Consider the following 23824-nt stretch of genomic DNA (forward strand, 5'->3'; position numbering starts at 1 on the left):
AAATGCATATAATACACATTGCTGCAATATAATTTATATCCAGTGAAACTTTAAATTTGGCACTGAACTTCCAGTAATTGGAAGGACCCCCCCTTTCTTATGTTCCAAAAATGTGCATTTGTCACGCCTCGTGGTGGAAAGCAAGTTCACAAATCAATCAACTTCTCTCCGTCTCTACATATTTTACTTATTATTACCAGCATCCACCACCTTTTATCAATGTACAGGACTTGCATAGGAAGTAAAATTTTTGACTGCCGGATAGCAAGTCTTCATGATTATTAAATATCTCTTTCAGGAAAAGAGTGATTTGAAAATAATTGACAATGTATTTTACCTGCTTGATTGTAGCCAAGAATTTTACTAAAATTAAGACAATTACATGCATAACCTTATAATTACCTACATGCGTATTTGTTACAGCTTCGTTATTTGCAGGGTGGCTAGGTCCATATTTTTTTGATGAAAAAATGACCAGGATGAAAATTTCCTCACAGGATAAAATTTTTAAAACGTAAAATTTAGAGGCAGGAGTAATGCTCCTTTCTCTTTTAATCACGCGTTTCGTGCACCTGGCGTGGCATTCGATCATTTTTATATACATGTATATAGATACATGTATGAAATGTGAAGCATTCACATGTACACTTTAAAATAATAACCCTGATTTCGCCTATAGAATCTATGAAGTTTCCTTGAAGTACACGTTCGCGATCGGGAACAATGACCAAAATATACGATCCTCGCACATTAATTCTCGACAGATGCGGATCTCTATTTAATTGACATGAGACAATTCGTGCAAAAATCATTGAAACAATTCCTTTTGAGAGAGAGAGAGAGAGAGAGAGAGAGAGAGAGAGAGAGAGAGAGAGAGAGAGAGAGAGAGAGAGAGAGAGAGAGAGAGAGAGAGAGAGAGAGAGAGAGAGAGAGAGAGAGAGAGAGAGAGAGAGAGAGAGAGAGAGAGAGAGAGAGAGAGAGAGAGAGAGAGAGAGAGAGAGAGAGAGAGAGAGAGAGAGAGAGAGAGAGAGAGAGAGAGAGAGAGAGAGAGAGAGAGAGAGAGAGAGAGAGAGAGAGAGAGAGAGAGAGAGAGAGAGAGAGAGAGAGAGAGAGAGAGAGAGAGAAGGAGAGAGTTTTATATGTACATGTACTAAGTATACCATACATGGTCAAATATGTACTCCAAAAATAATGTGTATTGGTCAAAGCGTCCCCTGATTTTAGTCAAAGTGCCCCCTGATTTTGGTCAAAGCGCCCCCTAACATATTTTTATAGAAAAAAAGTATCTGGGGGCAGTATTTTTTCTATAGAATTATGTTTGAGGGCGATTTGACCAAAATCATGGGGCGTTTTGGCTAATATCAGGGGACGCTTTGACTAGAATTAGGGAACGCTTTGACCGGGACGTTTTTATTACAGGGCACTTTGACTAAAATCAGGTGACGCTTTGACCAATATTTGGGGGCAGTATTTTTTCTATAAAATTATTTTTATTAGGGGGCGCTTTGACTAGCTCCCCTAGACGCTTACACTGAGAATCGCGGAACAGCGAATTAGTGCAATCGCAACTTCTCGGGCCTTTCCGGCTAGCGGAAAAACGACCTCGAATGTATGTGGTAGACGCCATGACAAACCTCCGTTTTTACGATCTTTGAAATAAATGCATGGAGACCTTTTATCTGTGGAATATGGAGTTTAACTTTATTCAATGTAATGATATTACTTAGAATTAGGGATGTCAAAATTGTCAATAATTGATATTCGAATATTCGATAGTAGTATTCGAATATATTCGAATATTCGATAAAATATATAAATCTTGCATTATACATGTAATATGTACTTTTGTCAAGCAATACACGTTTTATGTCATCATTTTGGAATAAAATTTCGTGTAGAGTTTTGTAAATGCACTGTAATTATATTCTTGAAATATTTTACAGAAGATATGAAGAGTTTACATCCAAAATATGATAAAAAAAATTTCCCCCCAAAATTCAAAAGATTCTTTTAATAAGCTTCAGAATAATTAATCGTCTTACCAAAGTGTACACTGATAATCCTACAGATTTATACCACGCAGAACAATTATCCAATGGACAAACATTAAAAGCAATTACTTTAATTAATTTCCTGATAATGATTTTAAATGATGTATACATAAACAAGGGATCCATGTGTGCTACATAAAAAATGTGTCCTTTCAACAATACAAACTAATTCTAAGTACTGGACACTGTTACACCTCTAATTAAATGATCAAATGAATAATTTGTATTGTTTTAATAAACACACTCTTCACACCTTTAAGGTAATGCAAGAGGAGTGTCTTTTAATTTTGTTTTAAATTAAATCTTATTGTTGGTCAACAATAAGAATTTGATTCGATTTCACAAAAAGCTTCCGTTTTGGCCATTTTTTTTTTTGTCTTTTTGATGCTTGTATACTTAAAATCCGAATATTCGAATCATAATTTTATATTCGAATATCCACTCACCGAATGAATATTCGAATATTCGTTGACATCCCTACTTAGAATGTACTATAGAAGGGGCTTCTGAATTAGTCTATCCTATATTTGAATAAACAGGAAGATGTATAAAATTTTAACATCCGGTGATGTTAATACATTCGAGGTTGTTTTTCCGACCTCTAACGGAAAGACCCGAGATGATGCGATTGCGAATTAGTGCTATAGAGACAAGCGTCTGGATGATCGAGACTACAAATAACAAGAGGCCCCTGGGCCTTATAGGTCACCTGAGCATTATTCAACAACTTCCCAGTGACTGAATTTGATCCATGTTTTAAGCCAGATGCTATAGCATTTACCATCTGGTCATCATAACTATACACTTAGCAGTTCCTTAGTTTGGTTACTTTATACCCATAGGCAGGGTAGGGGAACAAAAAATGCATTTCAACTAATCAGTAATATTCAGCAATAATCAGTAGTGCCGCTACCACACATGAACCCTTGACTCTTAGGCCTAGATCCACACATTGCACTATTTTTGGAAAGGCATACTTGCTTTTCAAAAATATTTGATTAATACCAAGGAGCACATTTCAAACAATTCATTCATTTTCAGTACATAAGTACAGCCCCCCCACTATGGTACAACTGACCCTGGGGCCTTGAAATTTACAATTCTTGAAGATTAGGGATTGCTCATAACTATATAGGTAATTCATCTGCTTAAAACCTAGGAGCAAAGAAGAAAATATTCAAAGATTTAATGTTTTTTCACTATACATGTATAATCAATACAGCCCCGCCCTAACACCAGAATCCCTGACCCTGGGGCCATAAAATTCACAATTTTGGCAGAGGCACTCTTGTTCATCATAACTATGTACTTAGTTAGTTTATTTAATACCCAGGAGTAAAGAAGAAGATTTTCAAAGAATTCATGTATTTCCTCTATATAATCAATAGAGCCCCACCCTGACACCAGAACCCCTGACCCTGGGGCCATAAAATTCACAATTTTGGTAGAGGCACTCTTGCTCATCATAACTTTGTACTTAGTTAGTTTATATAAAACCTAGGAGCAGAGAAGAAGATTTTCAAAGAATTCATGTATTTTCACTATATAATCAATAGAGCCCCGCCCTAAAACCAGAACCCCTGACCCTAGGGCCATAAAATTCACAATTTTGGTAGAGGCACTCTTGCTCATCATAACTATGTACTTAGTTAAATTATATAAAATCTAGGAGCAGAGAAGTAGATTTTCAAAGAATTCATGTATTTTCACTACATAATCAATAGAGCCCCGCCCTAACACCAGAATCCCTGACCCTGGGGCCATAAAATTCACAATTTTGGTAGAGGCATTCTTGCTCATCATAACTATATACTTAGTTAGTTTATTTAATACCCAGGAGTAAAGAAGAAGATTTTCAAAGAATTCATGTATTTCCTCTATATAATCAATAGAGCCCCGCCCTGGTACCAGAACCCCTGACCCTGGGGCCATAAAATTCACAATTTTGGTAGAGGCACTCTTGCTCATCATAACTATGTACTTAGTTAGTTTATTTGATACCCAGGAGCAGAGAAGAAGATTTTCAAAGAAATAATTCATTTTCACTATATACTTATTTAGCCCCGCCCTAGTACAAGAACCCCTGACCCCAGGGCCATGGATTTCACAATTTTGGTAAAGGACTCAATGCTGATTACAATCATGCAAACAGTTTGACTGCTTGATGTCCAGGAGTAAAGAAGAAGATTTTTGAAGATTGCATTAATTTTAGTGGTTTTGGCCCCACCCCCCAGGCCCCAGGGGGGCAGGGATCATGAAATTCACAATTTTTGTTCCCCTTCACCCATAGATGCTTTGTGCCAAATTTGGTTGAAACTGGTTCAGTGGTTGCGGAGAAGAAGCTGAAAATGTTCAAAAGTTTACGACCGATTGACGACGAACGACGTACGACGAACGACGTACGACGGACGACGACGGACAAAAACAGATAGCAATAGGTCACCTGAGTGACTCAGGTGACCTAATGACGAAAAAGTAGTAGCATATAATGAAAAGTAGTATAAAGAAGAAAAGTAGTATAAAGAAGAAAAGTGGTATAAAGAAGAAAAGTAGTATAAAGAAGAAAAGTAGTAGCATATAATGACAAAATACCATAATATAATGATAAAATACCATCATATAATGACAAAATACCATCATATAATGACAAAATACCATCATATAATGATAAAATACCATCATATAATGACAAAATACCATCATATAATGATAAAATACCATCATATAATGACAAAATACCATCATATAAAGATAAAATACCATCATATAATGATAAAATACCATCATATAAAGATAAAATACCATCATATAATGACAAAATACCAGCATATAATGACAAAATACCATCATATAATGAAAGTTCTCCACATAAGGCAGTTACGGCGTTCCATATTATACTTCAACTGTCAAACATAAGTCCATGAGTACACTATATATTCTTCGCATTAAAAAGAAAATATTAGCATTTATAAGTTGTGGCACATTATGTACCATAAACCCCAGGAAATTTTAAGTACAACGGTTTCCTTTTATAAGCACTGGGAACTTTTTTCTTGCATTAAATATATCGCTACATGTAGCCGTAAAATTGAATAAAAAGGTAAGGAACAGTAATTAGTCTTAAATGTTCAGTAAAACAATCTAAATCTAAAACAGAAACACGGGACTAACACAAAAGTTTAAATAGCGCATTGGGGACATTTGCCCTGGAGGAATCCCCTGTCAACCAATTACACCAACTATATGCTTCTTGTCATGTTCTATCACACGGAAAATCTGTAGAAAATTTAGTGTGTAAATTATCGACTTCAATTTGTCAACATTTGTTTGAACAAAAATTTGAATTTTCTGAAAGTTCTTTATATACACATGTACCGATAGGACTTGAAAATACTTGACTTGATGAGTGTTGATGTCCTTGTTTCACCAACTAGTTTGTCAAACATCTGCCTCTCTTTAGAGGTTGTGCATATGTGGACCTTGATCTTGCGTATCAAATCAATTAGAAGACAATATGTGGTTGACAACCTTGGTTATTTTGCTCAATAATGAGGGAAGAAGACGACAGAAAATTGAAAATTGAACCCACAATTATAATGAACCTAACCATCAATGTCTTTTCTCAAGTAAAATATTCCAGTATGAAAGAGATAGACAGGAGCCTTTGGCATCTTTTAATTCAATTTCATTGGAATGTATCTATACGGTTGTAGTATATTAATAGCAGTTTATTGATAATACATCATCAACGCATCTCAATGTCAAGTCGGAATCGAAGCGACAGCAGATGTTTTCTTCTCCTTTTTACTTTTAGATTAAATTGATGGAGAAGAATGGTAAGGTAAATTATTTAAAAAGCCTTATGCTTTGAAGATATGGACCTAAGTAGAGGTCTGTGATTCAAATATTTAAAAAAAAATCCTAGATGTTTTCGAGCATCCACATTTCTCTCAGAAGCCAAAAAGCATTATGATGATACAATTGTATGCTTGAATTTAGGATAGGGGATGTAAAGAAAAATGTATTCAAGGATTGGTATTCAATTTTTTTCTATTTTGTTTTGGTTATAAATGATGTGAGTAGGGAATGTATAGAACAATAACATTATATAAACTGTTCAAATCATTCTGCAACGTTCCTCATTAATCTGTATAATTTTTTGTCACAAAAATCGAAAAAAATTGTGAAACTTTGGAAAAATTAATTTTGTGTGGTTAAAATATATTTAAATTATTCATTTTACTCAAATTGATATATAATTTTGTTATTTACAAGATTTCTTTTTAAAAGAGTGTTTGTATCAGCTGACTTTAAAGAATTCAGGGCTAGATATGGTATTCATTTGATAATATTCGATTCAACGTCCTGAAATTCAATTTATGCACCAACACATGTATATTGATATACGTTGAGTCAAGAATTATTACTACATATATTTTTGTATCGACTGTTTGCTTCTGCATTTTTTTTATCATATCAGTGTATGCGCCTTTTAAATTCAGATATAAGCATGTAATACGATCGTCAATCTGGCTTCAAAATGAACACATATAACCTTTATTATGATTTAAATCTAGATTTCAAACCTCACATGCAATCATCAAATTGTTCATATGTATAGATCTGAAATGTATGTTTATAATTATTACCGATTATATCTAAATAAGACATTTGTTTGCTATGAAAGAAGAGTTAGCTGGGGATATCTTGTAACAGTTACTTATAAATCGCATGAAATTTACACAATAATGTGTGGACAAAAGCAATAACTGCAGTAAATAAAATGCTAAATTTAATTGCAAATACAGTGGTGAGCTCATTGTTATGAAAATAATACTGGCCCAATGATAAATATAAAAAAAATGTACATTCGTCAACATTAAAGCCAGTAACATATTGTATGTGAAAACAAATCCATTACATCAACCATCAAATGAAATTGTAGAAGCCCTTGTATCATCAATTTAACTGTCTTTTCATTTTATAGACCGTGACCGTGTGTATGTTCGTGCAATTTTTTTTTCTGTGAGTTGTTAAGTGTTTCTTTGCAGTTGGAAATTTCATTGAGTAATAAAATGATTAAATTTCAAACAAACTGTTATTTTATTTTTCTTGTTTGCTGTCATATTTAGCTTTAGAAGGTTTGTTATTCGTTTGTTTGTATGATGTTTAACGTCCCGCCCCTCTCGAGATTTTTCATTCATATGAGGGTGATTAAAAACTTCGCGAACGTTATCCCTATTTTTACAAATTCACAATTTAGATTAGAATAAAATTTGGTACACACATAGCCAAACAGAAGTTCTATAAATAGCATATGCTTGATAATATTTTGCTCTATTTTGATGAAGTCATAGGTGAATATGACGTCAATATTTATATCACTTGTGACGAAAATGGTTGTCTTGGTCGAACTCGTTCAACTGATGGCTGTAAATTGATTGTATAACCTTTACAATAGCGTATAATAATTTGTGTACAGTAAGGGAAAAGACTTCCTTAATTTCATTAAAGATCGGATTGAGTGTTTCTGTGAAGGAAGGGAGGTGGAAAATTTTATTTGTTCTTTTGCCCAGTGAAAGCAAGTTTGAAAATAGATATTTTTTATTTAAGTAATTTATCATGAATGGTATCAACATTTACAGTTTTAAAATTATTTGAAAATCTTAGCAGTAAGATAATTAATAGACACCTAAGATATCCTTTACTTTAGATTTTAAACATATAAAATGTGATGAAAACGAGGCACTCAGACTTTATCCACCTTGAATAAACGACTCTCCCGAAGCAGGAGATTTGGGTTTTGATGGTCGCCATGTTCATTTTTTTAAACTTAATGTAAAATAAAATTTTGAATATTTCTATACTAATAGCAAAAACAAAAAAGGAAAAAAGTAACAAATTTAGACAAGCTAACAACACGAGTGCTGTCAAAAAAGTTCTATTGACAATAACATCTTTTTTTCGTCAAACGGAATATTCCAAGATATTCAATGTATTTATTGTATTGCAAAGTAGATAATCTAAAATATAATCTAAAAATTCAAATAATCCAAGTCGGGAGAGGTTCTATCTGGCTGTTTGATCTTCATATTGTTGTAAAAATCATGGTTTACTGACCACAATTTACTAGTATGTGCATGGTCTAGGATAAAAATGGAATTAAATTGGAACATACGTATACGTACTTTAGCCTTTCTAAAACACGACCAAAAACGTAAATTTATAAACATTTTAATGTGTTTCAAACATAGCGTTTTGCTCCATTTTCCTGATATCGCCTTTTGAACATGGAATGAATAAATTAAAAAAAAACAAAAAAAACTAAACTAATTTTTTATGAATGGCAAAAAAGCAAGACCAAGCATTCAATTGTAAAATCATATTAACATGCAGTTAAAAGAATTAAAACAAAATAAACGAATACGTTCCGACACTCATCAACTGCTTTTGCAGGTTATATAAAAATTGGTACATGTAAATACAATTTTTAACTTTTTGTTCATGTACAACTTGAAATAAATGAAAGCAGAAAACAACTGACATTTTTATTGAGACTGGAATGTCCCCATTCTGTATGTATGGTATGTTTGCAAATCTAGAGCAATATAAGATTGAGATGTACATCGAAATATATACAGATATCGCTCGTAACTTTGCTGCCACTCTAATGCCTACGGTCGTCCCATACCCAGATCGTTTGAGGCGCCAAAATTCGAGGGGTGCAAAATAAATGAAAATCTATCACCTCATAGTACTTCTGTGGCATATTTGCGATGCCACATATTTCCAAGAGTTCCAAGAGTTGATGATTTTGAGCGCAACATGTTAATCGGACTTTGGCGTGCCCATCTGACTTAAGCGACCATCTATACGTTAGGTTTGTCGCTGAGCATTTTTCTTTGGTGCTCCGATTTGCTCTTAACGCGGCGTAATGAGTTGATCCTTAAGTGGCGCTTACCAGTCGCAAGACCATACCTTCGAATGAGACTGAATACATATGGAAGTCTCCTTTTGCGGTATACGATGGGTTATCAAAAAGTTTGTGGACTAGTGCCATAAAATCAAAACCGCTTTAAGTACGTAAATGAATTTTTAAATATTTAGTTAGCATCATCTTTTCTATCTAAAGAATATACGATAAATCATAAATTTTACTTTTCTTAAAAAATTAGCGAGGATCTCACTCAATGTATAAATCCAATTGGAATATTATATTCTTTGAAAGCCACTGTTCATGCATATGACTTATTTATGTCCTTACTCATCTCCAGAGAATCTCATCAAAATAAGTGTATGAAGTAGAAGAAGCGGACATTGAAAAAGAATGACGTTGTCGGACGTCATGAAACTTAAGCGGCGACAGCGCCGGGTGATCATATGATGTCGTTTTTATTATATAATAATTTTGCAAAGAATAAAGGTATCATGCTAAAATTTTCAACATTTCTTTATTTTTATGTTTTTTAATTAAGGAATATTTTTAAGTTTTATGTGAGTTATTTGTGTTTGAATCACACAGACTTGTCACGTAGGCATATTTCATGAAGCGCGCTAGCGCTTCATGAAAAATATGCCTACGTGCAAATCTGTGTGATTCTCACACCAATAATTCACACTAAACTTAAAAACATTGCTTATATTTACATTTTTCATGTTTGGAAGCAACTAAAATGTACTTTTTATTTAAATCTCTCGCTGCCCTATATCGTTGTATTTTTACTAACGTCGCTGCAGTCTCATTGTTACATCAAGTTAACACACGTTTCTCCCTATATATTTCTACGCGTGAGTATACACGAAAATGGTATTCAAATCAATTTCACTGTTTGCTTAGTAGAAAAACACAGCTAATGTAAATATTGTTCCATATAAATTTTGAAACCACAGACTACATAGTGCTAAGTTTATAGTCTCAGTCCACGAACTTTTTGATAACCCCTCGTATATTGGTATTAAAAAGGCCATACACAGATCAAGGGTCATTAACATATTACAGGAGTAAATTTTCAGCTATACATTTTATAAATGAGGCTTCTATATATGAGTGAAAAAACAATATTATTTCTTTTTCAAATAGTACTTAATATAAACTCTATATTGTTTTTAATTTGTCTTCGCTTCGAGAAAATAGTTAACTATCAAAAAGAAACATTGTGTATTATTAATTAAGAAAATCTCTAAATCAAAACACTATTTAAAATTTAAGGTAGCAATGAACATAAAATAATAAAAAAAATTATATAAAAAATTCTCGCAAAAAATTGAAATTTTACAAAAGGTAAATCAAGCTATAGATATAAATACTGAACTAATAATTTTCTAATAATGTTGAAAATTTTGGGGAAAATTTACAGTCTATATTGTATTCTTCAATTTAAATTATACTTTTGTTTTTACAACATAATAAGATGGTTGTATCTATATTGAAATTGTTTAACGTCAAATGTTAGCTCTTATTTTGCTCTTCACAGTATTGATTAATATCTAATCCACCTTTCAAAAGATAATTTTTAGTTCAATATAAACATAATTATTATGTTAATTTGAAAAAAAAATTAAATAAACACATTATATACATCGAGTAAAATTTATGAATACGGTATTTGATGGACATTGACCGATTCCTCAGCGTTTCAAACCGAGAAGAATTTCATGAACAATAAAATTGATGGCAATGCTAGCAACAGAGAAATTAGGGAGAGAGCGTCATAATTTTTTAGAACTTGTGCCCAATTCCTTTGTAATTAGAAATTACAATAAAATATGTTCAAGCCAACAGAGAAATTTAAAGTTAATCATTTTTAGAGAAAGACAAAACATACAAAACCAGAGAGAGAGAGAGAGAGAGAGAGAGAGAGAGAGAGAGAGAGAGAGAGAGAGAGAGAGAGAGAGAGAGAGAGAGAGAGAGAGAGTCTCTCCCAAACCCGCCACAAATTAATTTATGTTTGAATAGAAATAGAATAGGAATATTTCCTTTTAATTAATTACCCTACCTGCTGCTATCTCCGAGAAGGGACAACTCTGTTTATAGCTTAATAGATCTGGCACCATCTTTTATAAATATCGTCATCGACAAGGAAGTTAAATTGATCATTCATTGCGGTATCGACGTTTAATCTAATCTTTAAAAACAATATGTACTTCTCCGTTTTGTCTCGTAACATTTCAGAAGAAGTCTGATTTTTTCAAGATAAACGATCTCTTAGTGTGCATGTACCTGTTTTCAAGGTCATTTAAAGCATAAATACGCTGTAATTACAATCATGCATATTTTTTTATTATTTGAAAAAATTCCGCTCCTTTTCTGTCAAAAAGTTCATCATTTTATTCCACACGATCGTTTTGGTTTTATTTAGATGTGCTCTAAATTCTACAAATCTTTTATGTATGCATTAATTTTCTTTCATCACGTAAATGCAATAATAAATGTTTTGAGTCACTTTTATTGTCCTTAGCAAGAATATATCTCTTTTTTTTTTCTTTAGCTCGGAACTTCTTTCAACTTTATATCTGTGTATTTAAACAAGCATTTACCATCTAGAAAGTTGTTATATATATATATATTGTCTTGCATGGACTTTGAAGGTCAGTTTTCTTTGTTTACTTTTTGCAGGAATCGAAAATCTACGCTTTCAGTAATAATAAATTCGCATGAACTAAAAACACTTTTAATTGATTACTAAAGGTTAAAAAAAGCTAAGTGAATTTAGAAAAAAAAATGTTCGAGAATGATTATATCTGAACAATTATAATATTTGGGGAAAATGAAATAAAAAAAAAATAAACTAACGAAAAAAATAAAACATCTTAAACGAAAAAATCTGCAAATAATGACCGAACAATCAGTATGAAAAAAGTTAGTCATCATTTGATTTAATGATGAATTGCATTTGCTGACAATGTCATTTGTCGAATTTAGAACTTACGAAAGTATGGTTTTAAATGAGACTGTTGATACTGTTGCTTCGTCAACTTGTTTGTCAATACAACGTTCCTCGATTTAAAAAGTGTTCATAAGTAGCAAAATATGAAAGGTCTAAATATATGCCCATGTACTTTATTCATATTATTGACTAGATACATCTTAAATGACACTTATCAGTATCAATCAGTATCAGTGGGAACGTGTATTTTAAAAAAAATATAAATACGTTATTTGTATTCCAGTTTCTACTTTTTTTCCAATCTGCGTTAAATGCTTCTATAAAAAATGTTCAACTCAAATTCAGGGAGCTCTTTAAAAAATATTTAAATTTTATTCTTCATGTATGTATGTAAAGTTTTTAAGACAAAAATCTTAAAAATCTAATTTATTTTAAATTTATATATACATGTGGGATAAGAAGAAAAATATTTCATTTTAACATAATTTACTTCTGTGAACATTATACTCGATTACCGGTATCTTCCCTAAAATTATTATATGCTAGTATATACTCGCCTAAAAGTCGGCTAGTTTATAAATATGTTGTATTTTTCAAATTAGTTCTGAAAAATTAGCAAATTGCCCCACGTATAAGTCATGTTTTTGCAAGAGTCTGTGACCCTTTTCATATTAATACTCTGTTGTACTTTCCAGTATATTAAACCAAGTTTTTGGGTAAGACATAAAAGAATTTTAACAAAAACGTGATGATTTAATCCTCTATGTACTTGAGAATTACTGTCTGTTGTCCCTTGGAGATATAATTAGGAATACTCATGAGCCCAAATCATACTACTTCTGTGTAGTATTTTACTCCATACAGACCCATTACCGAGTAATTGGCTCCATTCTGAATAAAGAAGAAGTAACTATGATATTATACAATTATTGACTTTGATGAGGTCTACTCGTGACTGGTCAGGTATTGATTGACCGAGGTCTTCCGTATAGTCACGAGTAGACCGAATTCAAAATTCAAAAACCGTTTTATTAAATGATTTGGAATTTTACAACACTTTTTGACAATTTCGTTCTTGTCTCCATCAATTATAAACACTCATAATAAAATGCAAAGTGTAACAACACTTTTCACATTTTGTTATACTTTAACAGCTTAACAGCTAGTAAATAAAAATGGAAAACAATATTATTGAACAATCAATACTCAACCATCTACTTTCAAAAGCGTTTAATCTCCTTGGAACTGGCGTCTGACATGTGTACATTCACACCGACACAAGCTTTGAAACGAACAATCTGATTGGTCGAAAAAAACTATAAGCAAATCTATGGTTGGTCAAGAGGTAAAAGCCGAATAAACCCCCCAGAACGACATATGAGGTGAACTCACTCTGAGGTACATCTCACGAACAGAGAGCACCAGAATTCCTGATCATTTAATAAACAACTCTAAAGTCTTTAGTTTGATGTGCAAAATATATATTTCACCATCGGATTCGCTGATTTAATCTCTAGAATATATTTTTTTTTATTAAATATATGCATATTACTTTCAAAAGTTAATTTAGAGATACTAAAGAAATAAAATATTGGATTAATATTTAAACATGTAAAGCAAATTTAAGTGCAAATCAAAAAGTAAAAACATTAATATTCTAACAAGACCGAAGTCATGTAACAAATCAAATAGCCAAATCTTCATAAAATAATCCGTAACAAATTAAATCTGCAAACATAAAAATAAAATCATCGTAAGACTTTGTACACAAAAAGTTTTCCAATGAACAGATACATTTTCCGTATATCCTTATAAAGATTCGCACTTTTTATATTAATTGAATATTATTTGATACACGTATCATCTGTAGGTCTTTTCCTCAGTATTTTATTTTCATTCAGATTGATTCCACATCTGCCAGTTCCCATGCCGCTACAATAACAAGAATGCGAAAATTTAATGTAATAAAATGAGTCCTTTGTTTAAGAGCTTATTATATCTGTACAGTAAATAATAAAACACTTTTAAGGTCACAAAGGTCATATGAACAAAGAAATATATGCCTGCATTGTTATGTGTCTTTGGACCAATTTTGGTTTTAAATGATGCAAACATCACCTTTCAAAAGTATATATACTAAAATTGTAAACTTCTCATCAATTGTTCAAAATTCTACAGTTTTGCTGTCATTCTCATCAAAATATTCACTTGCTTTTCACTTTATAGGACATAGCAAAGCTTGAATGAATTATTAAAATCAGAAACCTTTGATTTAATGAAAAATCAAAATGTATGTGTTAAAAATGATTAATTTAACTTATGAATTCGTAGTTAATTTGTTATTTTACAAGATATTTTGAAAAAAATATTTTATTTTGTATCTTTAAAGTCTTTAATGAATAAATGTAGCTTTGTTAATTTCATGTAATTATTAAAAGAAAACTGAATACGTTTTATATACCAAAAAATCCACCTACGTTTTACGCCCTTTCTCTCTGGAAGTTTATATTTCTTTCCGCTCGTCAAATTAGACGACTCCCTGTATTTCACGTTTGTTTCCGATATGTCAATTCTGAAGAACAAATCATAGATTCAGGACATAAAATAGACATAGGTAATCAAAAATCAAATCCACCCAGAACCTCTTAATGCAGATATAAAGACTTTAGCATATATAGTAATATTACATCTCCTGCTGAAGATCTGGTCAGAGGAGAAGGTACCAGCTGATTGAAAAAAGGACATTTAATGAAGTTCCCCAAGAAAGGAGACCCGAAACAATACAAGAACTGGCACGGCATGAAGTTCCTCTCTATCCCAAGCAAGATCCTGACAAGAATAATACTGGAAAGGGTCTAAGATGCTTTCGAAGAAAGACTTCGTCTAGAACACGACAAGCTTTAGAAGGACACGCCCTGTACAGACCAGATCGCCAGATGTAATAATCGAACAGTAACTACAGTGGTAGTCAACGCTATATCTGAAATTCATCGATAAAGGGAATTAAAAGTTTTGATGGAAACGTCATCTGGAAATTACTCAAGCATTTTGGAACGTCCCCTACCTTCAGAAACCTCATACATAAATTTGTATGACGATGCTTTATGCCAAGTCAACCACAGTGGAAAGCTTACAGAAGTTTTTGAGGTGCAGACAGGGGTAGGACAAGGCTGTCTACTGTCTCTAATGATTTCCCAGAAACAGTACACTGGATTATGCGGGAAACAACTAGAGATCAGTGTTTGGAAGACCTCAAATTTGCTGATGATCTATGCATTACGTCCCAAAGGATCATATGCAACTCTAGACAAAGAGGCTTGCAAGGAAGGCAGGAAAGACAAGTCAACAGGTGGACATTGACAAAACAGAGATAATGCAACTCCATTACAATCAGCAAACACCAATCACTCTTGGAGAGCATAACCTGAAAGATGTAGACTCCTCTACTCCTCTACATACTAAGGCAGCATCGTCACGGGCACTGGAGGAACAGATAAAGACAGAAAGCAAGAATTTATGAAATGAGACACGTGTTCATCACCCTCAAGCCTGTATGGAGATCAACACTTTGCCCACATTTGAAAAACGTAATTAAGTCATAATTAAGTATGTGCCCCTCTTCGGGTCTGAAACATGGAGAGATACCAATACTACCTTCCTCCTTCAAACTACATACATTCACGAACAGCTGTCTGCACCACATACTTAACATCAGGTGTGAGAAAATATAAACAAGAACATGTGGGAAACAATAAAACCAAAACCCAATCACTCAGCAAATAGCCTGTAGAAAGTGGTGGTGGATTGAGCATACCCTCCAAAAACCACCGGGAGACATTCCTCGCCTAGCACTTGAGTGGAACATCCAAGGCAATAGATGAGTTGGGCCTCCCAAAACAACTTGTCGAATGTCATGTGAAGTAAGGAGTCAATCCTTACTTCGCGGGGTTGAATCCCACTGTGGGACGTGAAGACTGGTCTTTCGGATGAGATCATATAAACGGAGGTTCGTGTCGCAGTATGTGCTGGCACAAAAATAATCCCTCCCTGCTCAATGGCTCTGAGTACCGAGTATAGGACAAAGTTTGCAGCTCTTCACAGGGAAGTGGTGACGTCTGCATATAAGTGAAAAAAAACCTCGAAAGGGACGTTAAACAATATACAATTACTATATAAATAATATGATGAACCCCAGCCAGCAGTAGACTAAAAAATAGGTTATGGTTTTATTCAGTGGTGTACTTGAAGGAGCTGTTGAAATTAAAAAAATGGGTACCGTACCCCAATGTTACAGTCAGTGTTCAGATTGTATTTTGAAAAACTAAAAAAAATTGTGTCAGATCTAGACTTTGATATTGAATACTGTTCGTTATCTCCATATCCTTCATCGAAATGATTTAAAGGTGTACTTTGGCACTATGAAATAAAGATTCTATGAGAGTCTCATTGAATGGAGTTTTCTCAGTGATATAGGGGTAAAAGATATTCATTTTTTTCTTATGTTGATTTGATATATCATTTTAAACTGGAGATAGAATGTAAATCACATAGTTTGACTCGTCTGTATCATACATGTACTGTAGATTACTTAATTTTCGCGACGCCTTATTTTCGCGAGATAGTCATTGACTCTTTATTAGCGAGACAAAATTTTCACGAAGTGTGGTCATTCTCTATATAATCTAAAGTAATTCTATAATACGAGAGAATGAAATTTTCGCGAGCATTCCGTCTCGCGTAATTACGCGAAAATAAAGTTCTCGCGAATAAAAAGTGATTTACAGTATTTGGAAACTTTACTAGAAAAAGGCTCCAATTTGATTTTGATACGCAAGATCATGCTTTATCTACAAGCACTTTCTGAAGTACGCAATCTACTGACATATAAGTTATGAGAACCTAGTTTAAGTAAAACTTTCGCAAGTTCTTTTAGTGATCGGACTAAGAAATCTACATTTATCTACCAAATCTGGTCCTTACTCAAAAACGTGTAAGAAATTCCGGCAAAAATTCAAATTCTGGCAAATTTGGAACTAACACAACAAAATTATTCATTTTAATTCTGCTGTTTAACCGTTTCTTATAATTTAAACTTACATTTTTGTTTGATACTTCTGATACTTCTTTTGGCATTTCCAGCACACACATGATGCAAGTATTATGATACATAGGGATCCACAACTTACTCCAATCAGGATAAGTAGAATCAGTGAGTCTAAAATATACAAACTAAATTATTTTTTTCCGTCGTATTTCTGAACTACAACTTGAAAAATCTTGAAATGCGATTAATATGCTGTTACTTCTGTTGTATTTTTTATTTTTCCAAACAAAATCTTTCTGTTTAACATGTACTTAAGACTTATCAAGAAACTAATTAATAATAGCACAACATAAATTGACTCACTTTCGTTTGCTGAATTATTCCTGTAAAAAAGATGGCCTTTCGTTATAATTAGTTTTAACTATTGTTTGTAGGATTGGAAAGACCATGCATATGCTTGTGGTAGAATGATTTCAATTTTACTATTAACGTAATTAACGTACACACAAGTTGCTTCCCCAGAAGAGTCGTCACATGTTTCACCATATACACAGCTGCCGCCAAAACTTTCAAACACAAAACATGGTTTGGCTTTAGACGAAATATCTATGAAAGAAAAACGACAAATATTTTCAATCTAAGATAATCCATTTCGGTACACAAAAGCATATTAATTGATTAAAGAGGTTTATAAAAGCTTATGTACGATATGAAGAATGTTTTTATAAATTTACTTAATGTCTGCATGACCCGTAATATTCTTTGGCGGGTTTTTTTGGACTGATTTATTTGTTCATCTAAAAGTACAAAGAACAAGAGGCCCATGGGCCTTATAAGTCACCTGAGTATCATGCAACATTTTTCCAACAATTGAATTTGATTCATGTTTTAAACCAGAGGCCATGAAATTCACAATTTCGAAAGAGGCACCATTGCTTTTCATAAATATACACTCAGCATGCTTACTTTGTTTACTTAATACCCAGAGGTAGATCAGAGTAACAAAGAGAAAATGCATTTCCACTTTATCAGTTGCGCACCCCATCCAAAAGGAACCACTAACCCTGGGGCCACATCTTTCAAAATTTTGGAAATTTTATTTCATCATGTTGTTGATTAATACCAAAGTGCAGATTTCACACATTAAATTATTTTCAGACTATGTATCTCCCCCCTTCCCAAGTACCTCTGTCCCAGGGGCCAGGAAATTAACCATTTTTGGAAGAAGCAGCTTTCTTCATCATAAATATATTCTAAGATCATTGACATAATACCTATGAACAAAGGAAAAGATTTTCAAAGAATTCCTACATTTTCACTATATAAACATTAAAGCCCCACCCTAACACAAGAAGCCCTGACCCAGGGACTCTGAAATTCGCAAATCTCATTGATCAAAGAGGCATCCTTCTTCCTCATAACTATGTACATAGTTTATCAGTTTAATACCCAGGTGCAGAAAAGAAGATTTTAAAAGAATTTATGCATTTTCACTATATAATCAATAGAGCCCCACCCTAACACCATAAGCCCCAACCCAGAGGCCATGAAATTCACAATTTTGGAAGAGGCAGCCATATTCAACATAACTATGAACTTGGTTAGTTTATTTAATACTCAGGAGCAGAAAAGAAGATTTTCATAGAAATAATTCATTTTTACTATATAATCTTTATAGCCCCACCCTAGCACTAGAACTCCTGACCCTGGGGCCATTAGATTCACAATTTTAGAAGAGGCAGCCTTATTCAACATAACTATGCATTTGGTTAGTCTATTTAATGCCCATGAACAGAAAAGAAGAATTTCAAAAAATTTATGCATTTTCGCATAATCTATATAGCCCCGCCCTAGCACTAGAACCCCTGACCCTGGGGCCATGAAATTCACAAATTTGGATAAGGCAGTCATTTTCAACTTAACTGTGCACTTGGTTAGTTTATTTAATGCCCAGAAGCAGAAAAAAAGAATTTCAAAGAAATATTGCATTTTCACTACATAGCCCCGCCCTAGTACTAGAAACCCTGACCCTGGGGCCATGAATTTCACAATTTTGATAGAGGACTCAATGCTGATTACAATCATACCAACAGTTTGACTGCTTGATGTCCAGGAGTAAAGAAGAAGATTTTTGAAGATTGCACTAATTTTAGTGGTTTTTGCCCCACCCCAGGTCCCAGGGGGGCAGGGACCATGAAATTCACAATTTTTGTTCCCCTTTACCCATAAATGCTATATGCCAAATTTGGTTGAAATTGCTTCAATGGTTGCAGAGAAGAAGCTGAAAATGTTCAAATGTTAACGCACGACGCACGACGACGGACGAAAACGGATAGCAATAGGTCACCTGAGTTTACTCAGGTGACCTAAAAATAAATAGTCTGCTTACATGTAATTGGTGTGCCACTTAGATCTTTTATCATGATTTGTATGATAGCTTGTGTTTGATTCAATACAATGAGCTTTCTGTCTCCACTTAACAGTTTAGTCATGCCAGATGCAAGGTCGCTTTTAAATCCGCCTGATTCACTCTTATTTCCAATAATTTCAAAGTCAACAATCAAACTTCCGAATCTGTAAGTTTGAAAAAAAATTCGTAGTTGACGAAGGTCTCTTATTCTTATAATCAGATATTTGAGGTTTGAGAAACAATATGCCTTAAGAAACACATTATACATATATGTTGTAAGTTTATTACGTGCTGCTCAGTCATAAATACATGTGTTTTGTATGCACATGAGAAAAGTAACTGAAAAAGATAACTGTAAAGATTTATATATAATTTATAATATGTCAAAAAGGTTCAAAGACTGCAAATAAGAAAAAATGAATTTACTTAAAAATTAAAACATTTTAACTAAAGTTTATTACATAAAACCCTGCGATTTGCAAGGAATTCAATACCGTTATGACATATTGTGTTTTTGACAAACGTAATCGTGATTGATCTATATGCTTACTCATTTCGTTGTTTTGAAGCAGATTAATAATTCTTTTAATGCTTTCAAACTGTTTAAAGCAATATATATTTTATACTCAATTACTTTTATGCCTTCATGCATCAGGCATAAACTGGTACCGCAGATGTTCTTGTTTTGATGCTGTGGCCTTCAATTTGACATTTAGCTATATCTGAGACAGCATTAGCTATCATTCATATGTCGACTCGATATATCTCAGTTAACTCAAAATAAAAGATACTACAGAGTCTGGAGCGTCTATTTGTTATCTGCGTAATGCATATTGTTATGTACAGTATTACAATAATAACCTAACATCAAAACTCAATAAAACTTGATGGTTAAGCGTTTTGAACATCAATCTCCCTCACTTATGTAGTGATGTACCCTAGGCTTTATCACCTGAATATAGAATATATATGTATCAATTGATTCGATACGAAAAATCATAATCTACTGAAGAATAATTTTTAAACAAGTCAGGCAATTGAAAAACAAGCTTACGAAAAAACAAGAATTCACATGTAATTTTCTCGTTTTAAGTCACCATATTGTGAGTTCTATGGTGAATACAATGATCTTGGCAGAAAATATAAATTGAAATTAGAACCAGTTCTTACAAACGTTTTTCAAACTGTTTACACATTGAATTTTCTAGGGACACAGCGATTGTAACCAGTCGTTTTATGATATTTATTCTGTTATGCATATGGCATCTGGTCCTACTAGCTCCGATGATTTTGAAGGTCTGTTTTCGCTGTGCTCCCGATTTGCATCGTTTCAATGAACGTTTGTTCTTACCATGATTAGAGTATTTTCTCTAGAAAAGCGGGGTTATTAGGGAGTTAAGGACTTCATGTCAGGGGAGGTGGGTTGTCGAATACCACTGCAAAATCGGTCTTTCAGATGAAATTGCAGAATTTGAGATCCCGTTTCGTAGCTGTTGCTGGTACATTAAAGATCCCTTACTGCTTATATGATCACGTACCGTACGTAATTGCAGAGTACAGGTCTAAATATGATATTATCATGACGTCCGATTTTGACCAAAAAATTGGCCAAGGTTGAAAAAAATTCCAAAGTTGATTTTTCCTACATAATACCATATAATATACAATGACAACGTTACCAAACAAATGTACTACATAAATGGACTAAACTGGATCAAATAGCATTGCATTAAAAGTATATCATAAAGACGTCATTCAAGTATATATGGATTCAAGTCCAGCTAAGGGCAGATATTCTCATTTTGGCTTTTTATATGATTTTATATAAGCCTTTTCTCTGTTTGTGTCATAAGATTAATTTGTACAAGGCATTTATTGCCAGGAATAAAGTTAAACGTCCACTTTTGATCAAAATTGATGTACACTTTACAAGGATAAATGTAAATTTAGGTACACTTACCGAATCGATAAGACTTTCAGAACAAGAAACCCGCTTACATTTTCTTGCTTGTAATAATTTTCCAGCTGGATTTACAAAATAATATTCAATGCTACAGTAAAACATTTAATAAAAAAATACAGTGTGCTATATATGAAAAAAGTACATAAAAATCCTGGAACACGACTACATACTTAACTAAGCATAACATGAAAAAGGTTTCAAGTTTACATACGGCTACTTGGAATTGGTATCGTAATTTCTGGCTTGTTAGAAGGAATTCCAGACGGCTAATATTGCTGGCAAACTCTATCTCAACTTTGACTTTCATTTCTGTTTGATCTGTAAAAAAAAATCCTCAGTTGCAAATATCAAAGTAGCCTGATCAATAAAATTAACAGAAGAATAAAAACATTATTAGCTTTCTTTTGGTTTTTCTTCATGACTGGTATACGTTTTTGTTCTTCTATTGAAAATTAATTTTATTTTATGAGGAATATCTTTGAACTTATATGTTAAAGATTATATTTGAAACGATGAAGAAATGTATGCTGAAGATATAAATCTCACTTGTTCTGTAAGTTGATTCTGGATCTGCAATTTCAGACATTAAAAATAATAATATTAGTCAATGAAGTATTTTCAGAGAACGTGTCGGAGTATAACAATTTAAATACTACTGTCATCATTACCAGTACAACATTGAATAGAATATGAAATCCTGTTATCAATGCAAGTTCTTGTTAAAAAAAAACATGGAATTTACTCACAAACACAGTTGTCAAGGTTTAATCCTCCAAATCGACATTCACAGTGGGAGGAGCCAGGTGTATTGACACATGCTTGTTGTAACTCTTGATCACACTGAGTTATGTTGTCCTGACATTCATCCACATCCTTTGAACAATCGCTCCCTTCCCATCCTGTGATACACTGACAGAAACCCGAAGAGGCATTGCAATACTCTGTTTGGTTAGTTATACATGTGCATGCTTGGGAGCACTGGTCACCAAAAGTGAAGTTCTGGCAAGCTAAAAAATAATATTTTCAAATATGAAAACAAAACAAAATCATTTCTCAAAGGATTAAAAAGTTGTTGTGAACGCAGAAAAATACCAAACTATTAACAACCTTGGCATGTGAATCCATTTCCTTTAAATCCTCGGGGACATTCACACAAATAACTTCCTATCGAATCTGTGCATATAGCATCAGAAGAGCATTGGTTACTCCCATCAGCACATTCATCAATATCTGGAAAAATGTATAAAATCAAACGACTTACGTTTTGTAAAAAATCTTTTTGAAATCAGGAACTGGTTATTTAAAAGAACATGCGCTTTTTTGATTTGATTACGTGAATTTTTTTTAAAAATAAATTTATAATTTTAATTGAAATTGATAAGAAACATACTCTGACACTCTTTATGTGTTGTTGTGTTGACTTTGTATCCCTGGTCACACAAACATTCGAAACCTCCAGGCCAGTTATTGCAATCCTGACATCTTGCATCGATGCATTCATTTATATCTATGCAGTATTTTTCGTTCGATAGATTAAAGCCAGTATTACAGTCGCATTGGTAACTTCCCTGTGTATTTGTACAAATCTGTTGGCACGATGTTGGACTCTGGCATTCATTAATGTCTATGAAAATTATTGAGGAAAATAAAAAAGAAACCATTAATGGCAAATATTTAATTGAGAGCGAAAAAAGAAATAAATGTGCCATTTTTATACTGATGTCAAGCGCTTGTTTCACTTGAAAGCACAATAGACATCATTAAATGTCATCAGTGAAATTCGATGCCATTGATGAACCTTTCATAGATACTTTCTAACCTATACAACTTCCGTTTGAGTTGTTAAAACCAGTAACACAATCGCATCGGTATGACCCTGGGGTGTTGAGACATAGCTCATGTTCACCAATGCATGGATTCAGTTTACATTCGTCAATATCTGTTTCACAAGTTTCTCCTGTCCATCCAGGTTCACAGACACAACCGCTGATGTGATGACAAGCAGTGGATCCCCGCCCACATCTGCATGGGGTGTTGCATTCCTTACCATAGAAATAACCATTGCATGCTAATATAAAAAGAAAAGTAAATTTTATCAACAAATGGGATCTAATACTAGTTAGTAATCATAAGGAGTGTAAAAATTCCAATCATTTTTTCTTCCATTTATTACCAACGATATGCATTCTTAGATACATTGTATGTCAAATATCGACATTGTATACACAGTATATGAATGTACCTTTGCATGATATTCCATCATTTTGAAGCTCATATCCAATTTCACATCCACATTCAAAGGACCCTACCGTATTTGTGCAGTTCTGCTCACAAGTTGTATTATTTTGGCACTCATCAATGTCTAAAAAAAAGACATAAATTTCAAACAATATGCTTTTTCTTGTCAAATGCAAATAAAGGGAACAAATATGCAGTCATATTCAAAAATATACATGAGGAAAAACAAAA

The 23824-nt window shown here is 33.1% G+C and overlaps 2 protein-coding genes across 3 annotated transcripts in view; both read right to left on the reverse strand.

Annotated features, from left to right (window-relative positions):
• The window catches only part of LOC134267580 (uncharacterized), a 43792-nt gene extending 32701 nt beyond the window's left edge, over positions 1-11091 (reverse strand). Inside the window, exon 1 of the mRNA XM_062749785.1 lies at positions 11048-11091. The gene's annotated coding sequence lies outside the window, so the exon portion shown is untranslated. The remainder of the gene's footprint in view (positions 1-11047) is intronic.
• A 1763-nt stretch (positions 11092-12854) lies between these two features.
• LOC134267581 (uncharacterized) overlaps positions 12855-23824 on the reverse strand; it is a 41464-nt gene continuing 30494 nt past the window's right edge. Inside the window, exons 27-40 of one of the 2 annotated variants that reach the window (XM_062749786.1) lie at positions 23598-23717; positions 23175-23423; positions 22746-22979; positions 22463-22585; positions 22102-22362; positions 21902-21925; positions 21567-21673; positions 21353-21417; positions 19372-19556; positions 17486-17588; positions 17346-17365; positions 17036-17153; positions 14416-14510; positions 12855-13870 (exon numbers count right to left, since the gene is read on the reverse strand). In XM_062749786.1, the coding sequence (XP_062605770.1) occupies positions 13836-13870; positions 14416-14510; positions 17036-17153; positions 17346-17365; positions 17486-17588; positions 19372-19556; positions 21353-21417; positions 21567-21673; positions 21902-21925; positions 22102-22362; positions 22463-22585; positions 22746-22979; positions 23175-23423; positions 23598-23717 (1739 nt within the window). In that variant the 3' untranslated portion in view covers positions 12855-13835. Of the gene's footprint in view, positions 13871-14415; positions 14511-17035; positions 17168-17345; positions 17366-17485; positions 17589-19371; positions 19557-21352; positions 21418-21566; positions 21674-21901; positions 21926-22101; positions 22363-22462; positions 22586-22745; positions 22980-23174; positions 23424-23597; positions 23718-23824 lie in introns of those variants that run through there. The other variant, XM_062749787.1, reaches the window with a different exon arrangement.

The sequence above is a fragment of the Saccostrea cucullata genome, unplaced genomic scaffold (genome assembly GCF_032062105.1).
Source record: "Saccostrea cucullata isolate Sc308-1 unplaced genomic scaffold, CSIRO_AGI_Scuc_v1 ctg879, whole genome shotgun sequence".
Taxonomy (NCBI): Eukaryota; Metazoa; Mollusca; class Bivalvia; order Ostreida; family Ostreidae; genus Saccostrea; species Saccostrea cuccullata.